At 48.7% G+C, this 5289-nt stretch overlaps 1 protein-coding gene across 1 annotated transcript; it reads left to right on the top strand.

Annotated features, from left to right (window-relative positions):
- The first annotated feature begins 803 nt into the window (after positions 1-803).
- LOC103621498 (olfactory receptor 14J1) lies at positions 804-3352 on the top strand. The gene is made up of 2 exons (XM_008640322.2): positions 804-1665; positions 2321-3352. Exons 1-2 carry the CDS (start codon positions 1486-1488, stop codon positions 3071-3073), a joined length of 933 nt encoding a protein of 310 aa, XP_008638544.1. The 5' UTR covers positions 804-1485; the 3' UTR covers positions 3074-3352.
- The last annotated feature ends 1937 nt before the right edge of the window (positions 3353-5289 follow it).

The raw sequence follows: 5289 nt of genomic DNA on the forward strand, positions 1-5289 counted from the left end.
GCCACGGCAGCTGCAGCTCCTGGAGGGATCTCCTGAAGCTGCAACATCCCCCTGCCTACAGATTCTGTGAGTACAACTCAGAGCATCTCGAGTGCAGGAGAGTTGAAATGCTCATGAGGCTCTGACGTGCTGAGGGTTTCTGATCAGTCCCAGAATATTTCCAATACAAGGATTTTTATAGAAATGAGGAAATTTCCTGAGACTTTGTTTTCAGTTTCCTACCACTGGAGAATGATGGGGAGGAAGGAAAAATATTAAAGATATTATGGACTGTTTCAGGTCCCTGGGACATCTGAACCGTTACTTTTAGTGATCAGCAGGTGCACAGGAGATGCCTCCTGTGCTTTCAGCCACTCCTGTGCCCATGGACAGCACCAGCATCACCTTGGCTGGACCCATCAGGCTCAGTCTGATCTGTCCTTTCTCCGAGCTGCAAAAAGAACCTGCCCCAGCCAGTGCCCTGCACACAGGCAGGTTTCTGTAGGGCCAAGGAGAGTGCACAGAGATTTGGGGTCTGTGAGTGCTGGCAGGGACAGATCAGGCACAGGGAAGTAGCTCCAGGAGGAAAATCCCCAGGAAGCAGAGATGAGATCAGGGAAGGAGAGAAAACAAAGCCAGCAATGTGTCAGGGAGAGTTTAGAGATCCCCACAGGATCCCCTGCAGTGCAGCCCCTCCCTCTGAAGAAGCCCCCTCCCTCCTGTGCCCCCCAGCCAAGCCTCTGCCCTCAGGGCCGGGGCTCCAAGGCGTGAAGCCCCTCCTGGGCAGGCAGAGCTGCAGCAGAGCCGTGGGGCAGCTCTGCAGCCCCGGGCCCAGTTCAGCAGCTCAATCTCCCTTTGTCCAGTGCCAGCTCTGGGACTCTTGGCTCTCTCCCCGAGGTTTCCTTCCAAGCTGGGAGTTTCCTCCAGGAACCAAATCTGTCCTGTAGCATCTTTGTGTTACCTGAAAGCCCCAGATAGAGGAGAAAAGCAGAGATGCTACAAGTGTGAAAATGCTGTCGGATTGGTGAAATGAACCAGGTGTGTCCTCGGCTACGAATGTGGTGCTGAGACCTTGAGAGAGGGACGGACATTTGGGGGGTCTGTGGTGGATCCATCTGCTCCCAGCAGCACCTGGTGATCTTTAAGGGAAACATGGGAGGGTGAACATTCTGCATTTGAGAAAAGTGAAAGCCCAGAGAAACTCTGAACAAGTCAGAATGACAGAGCATCTCCCCTGAGTCTCCACTCATCATCTTGCCTTGCAAAAGTTGCTCTGCTCTCCCTGAGGGCAGCAGAAATGCTGAGGATTTCTGATATCCAAGAATTCCAGGAGAGATATGGGGGGAGCTTAAAATACAAAAACGCCAGATCTCCTAAACATAAAAGGGTGCCTGTTTGTTCCAGGGGATGGTGTATGGGAAATGGCTTTGATTGTGGTTACAGATCTCCTCTAACTCTTCATTGTTTCCTTCCTCGTGAACAAGTCCCCATGTGCAGACCCAGCAAATGTCCAGCAGCAGCTCCATCAGCCACTTCCTCCTGCTGCCATTGGCAGACACGCGGCAGCTGCAGCTCCTGCACTTCTGCCTCTTCCTGGGCATCTCCCTGGCTGCCCTCCTGGTCAACGGCCTCATCATCAGCGCCGGAGCCTGCGGCCAGCACCTGCACAGCCCCATGTTCTTCTTCCTGCTTGACACTTTACTGTGCCATAAATCGAGTCTCTCCTGATGGGAGAGAATTTGCTTAAAGTCCTTGCAAGGAGTTTAAAGGATAAAGTGAGACGTCTTCTGTAGTTTCAGTGTTTCCAGATAGTTGCTTATTAAGTCTTATCAGAGGAACTGAGCCACTAGCGTGACCCAGGTACAGCATGGAAGGAGGAAAAGTAGGAGTGAGGGCAATTACCAAGATTTACACAGCCTTTTAAAGATATTTTAACCAATAGTTACTAAAAACGTACATTATTTTCACTTTCCTGCCAATTATTCGGTAACACGACTAGGAACTGTGGTATTTTCTATCCAATCATTCCAAACTACTTTTACTGCAGAATATGGAGTAGTAGAAGAAGGAGAAGAAGGTTTCGAGAACAACAACAGTCCTCCATTTTGGTATTTTTTACTCTTATCTATTTACTACAAAGAGAAGCCTAAAACCTCTAAATTTTTCACCCTGTGACAATCTTACATAGTAGTCTATAACCTAATTCACACCACTGTATTTTCTAGTTGTTGTCTGACTGTTGGTAATTTTTTCCAAGGTTTGAAGCCAAAACAGTGTTGTTCAGGGGGGTAAGAATCCTTAAAAACAGGCAGAGAAATATTCTCGACACTGGGTTCCTACACTGCTCAACCTGGCCCTCACCGACCTGGGCTCCATCTGCACCACTGTCCCCAAAGCCATGCACAATTCCCTCTGGGGCACCAGGCACATCTCCTACACAGGATGTGCTGCTCAGCTCTTTCTTTTGTTTTTCCTCATCTCAGCAGAGTATTTCCTCCTCACCATCATGTGCTATGACCACTACGTGTCCATCTGCAAACCCCTGCACTACGGGACCCTCCTGGACAGCAGAGCTTGTGCCCACACGGCAGCAGCTGCCTGGGCCAGTGCCTTTCTCTACGCTCTCATGCACACAGCCAATACATTTTCCCTGCCCCTGTGCCAGGGCAATGCCCTGGGCCAGTTCTTCTGTGAAATCCCACACATCCTCAAGCTCTCCTGCTCACACTCCTACCTCAGAGAACTTGGGCTCATCGCTGTCAGTGTCTGTTTAGCCTTTGGCTGTTTTGCGTTCATTGTTTTCTCCTGTGTGCAGATCTTCAGGGCCGTGCTGAGGATCCCCTCTGAGCAGGGACGGCACAAAGCCTTTTCCACGTGCCTCCCTCACCTGGCCGTGCTCTCTCTGTTCTTCAGCACTGGCACATTTGCCTACCTGAAGCCCCCCTCCATCTCCTCACCATCCCTGGATGTGGCAGTGTCAGTTCTGTACTTGGTGGTGCCTCCAGCCCTGAACCCCCTCATCTACAGCCTGAGGAACCAGGAGCTCAGGGATACCCTGAGGAAAATGATGACTGATGCTTTTCAGCAGCAATGAAGTGCTGGTTTTGTTCTCCATAGCTGCAGTGTAACTCAGTGCAGGCCCAGCCTGTCTGCTCAAGTTTTTCAGAGTGGTTTGTGTGTGCAGGGTTTCCTTTTTCATTTTGTCATAATGTTGTGCACAATGAAACTTTATTTTTCCCATCATCATCCCATTACTGGGATCATTCATCCTATTTCTAATTCACTGGTTACACCTCAAATTTTACCCAGAGACAATGGAAATGAGGAATCACCTCCTCTGTGCACTTTAGCGAAATAAAGGATCCTGCAGCAACTTGTTGGTCAAAAATCCTCCATTTGAAACCTCATCTGAATCTGGCAGGGCAGTGCCTGTGTGCAGAGGGGGAGAGAAGCTGAGTCCCAGCACAGCAGCAGGGCCAGAGAGCAGCAGCACTCGATGCTTTCAGAGCTACTCTGTTTATCCTTCCACACTGTCCTTCTGTCCTTGTGTGAGTCCTCAGCTCTGTCTGCTGCGCTGCTGTCCTGCTCTGTGGCTGTCCTGTGAGCACAGGAGGGGTTGACAGTTTTGTGTTATTTTAAAGTAGACAATAGTGGCTGGAATTGCTGGACTGATCAGTGAAGTTTTTCAGAATTTTATGGCCCTGGGATGTGAGTCACGGGTGGATCACAGTGAGTCCTGGAGCTGACAATCTGAACATGAATAATAGAATGGACAAAGCTGCAGCTTAAACGTGACTTAAAAATAAATCCCCAGAGTGGCCAGCCCAGAGATCGTGGTCTGTTAACTGGAACAACCACATGACAACAGGGACTGCAGACCCACCAAAACCCCACCCAAACCCAGCTCAGAGGGGTGATGGTGGCCCTGTGGCAAACACTGGGTACCAAAGCCGTGGTGAAGCCGTGGAGAGCGAGAGGCTCAGTGGCTGACATTTCTGTGGGATGGGGCTGCTGTGTGATGGGTGGGGTCTTTAGATCACAAGGGAACCATTGCCTAGGAATTTTTTTATTCAGGTCTGTAGTGCATTGATGCTGGCTGGACTCCAGGCACCCACCAAAGCTGCTCTCTCACTCCTGTCCACAGCTGGACAGGAGAGAGAAAATATAACAAAGGGTTCATGGGTTGAGATAAGGACCAGGAGAGATCCCTCATCCAACACCGCCTTGGGCAAAACAGGCTCAACTTACAGATATAAAGTGAATTTATTAATAACAAAATCAGAGCAGGATAATGAGAAGTGAAATAAGAGCTTTCAAAACACCTTCCCCCACCTCTCCATCCTTCCCACCGATGGTGCAGGAGACAGGGCGTTGGGGAGGATGAAAGTTTGGTAAGAAAGTTTCACAGGTATGTAGACTTGGCAAAAAGATTTCTGAATGTAGAAACTGGGGATGAGGTAGAAATGAAAGCAAGTTTTGATATAGAATAAAAGATGTTTTGCTGAAACAGTGATTGCTGAGTAACTGAGAAGGCAAGGGTTGGAGATGAGTTGGAAATAGATTTTTATGAATAGGACAAAGGTATGTGACTACAACCAAAGACATGGTTTTCACCAAGTAAATAAATCTCAAGAAGAGCATAAGTCAATAGAAAACATGTCTTTACCAAAAAGAGAGATATGGCAGGCAAACAAGAAATGTCGATGCAGGAAGAAAAAGAGAGGTCTGAGAATTTTCCATTGTACACTTAAATTGTAACTTACTCTTGTGATTGGATAATCATGACTATAATATGGTGATGGTAGTAGTTATGATAGGCTATAGGCAAATGTAAAGGTATTGTGTATGGTGCTTATTGGTTGTTATGTGTTAAGATACTCTGCAAAGAAAAGCATATAATGCTTTGTAACTTGAACAGAAAGCGGCTTCAGGTATGCCTACAGCTGGAGCTGGCAGCTGTAGGGCTGGCTCTGGATACCCACTCCCTGAAATGCTGTAACTTTGCCTATGCAATAAACAGCTTTCAAGAGAGCCGCCTGAAGTCCAGACATCCTTCGTGAAACTTTCTCCTATACAGTTCATCTCCTGTGGCTTCTCCCGCTGCTCAGGGAGAGGAGTTGTTCCCCTGTGAGACCGTGGGGTCCCTTCCCATGGGAGACAGTTCTCTGTGAACGTCTCTGATGTGGGTCCAATCTGATGAGCAGCAGTCCTCCCAAAACTGCAGTGGCATGGGTCACTCTTCCATGGGGTCAGTTCTTCAAGGCCAGGCTGCTCCAGCCTGGGAGCAGGGTTAGGGGTAGGGGTAGGGGT

Source organism: Corvus brachyrhynchos, unplaced genomic scaffold (assembly GCF_000691975.1).
Source record: "Corvus brachyrhynchos isolate BGI_N302 unplaced genomic scaffold, ASM69197v1 scaffold489, whole genome shotgun sequence".
NCBI classification, from domain to species: Eukaryota; Metazoa; Chordata; class Aves; order Passeriformes; family Corvidae; genus Corvus; species Corvus brachyrhynchos.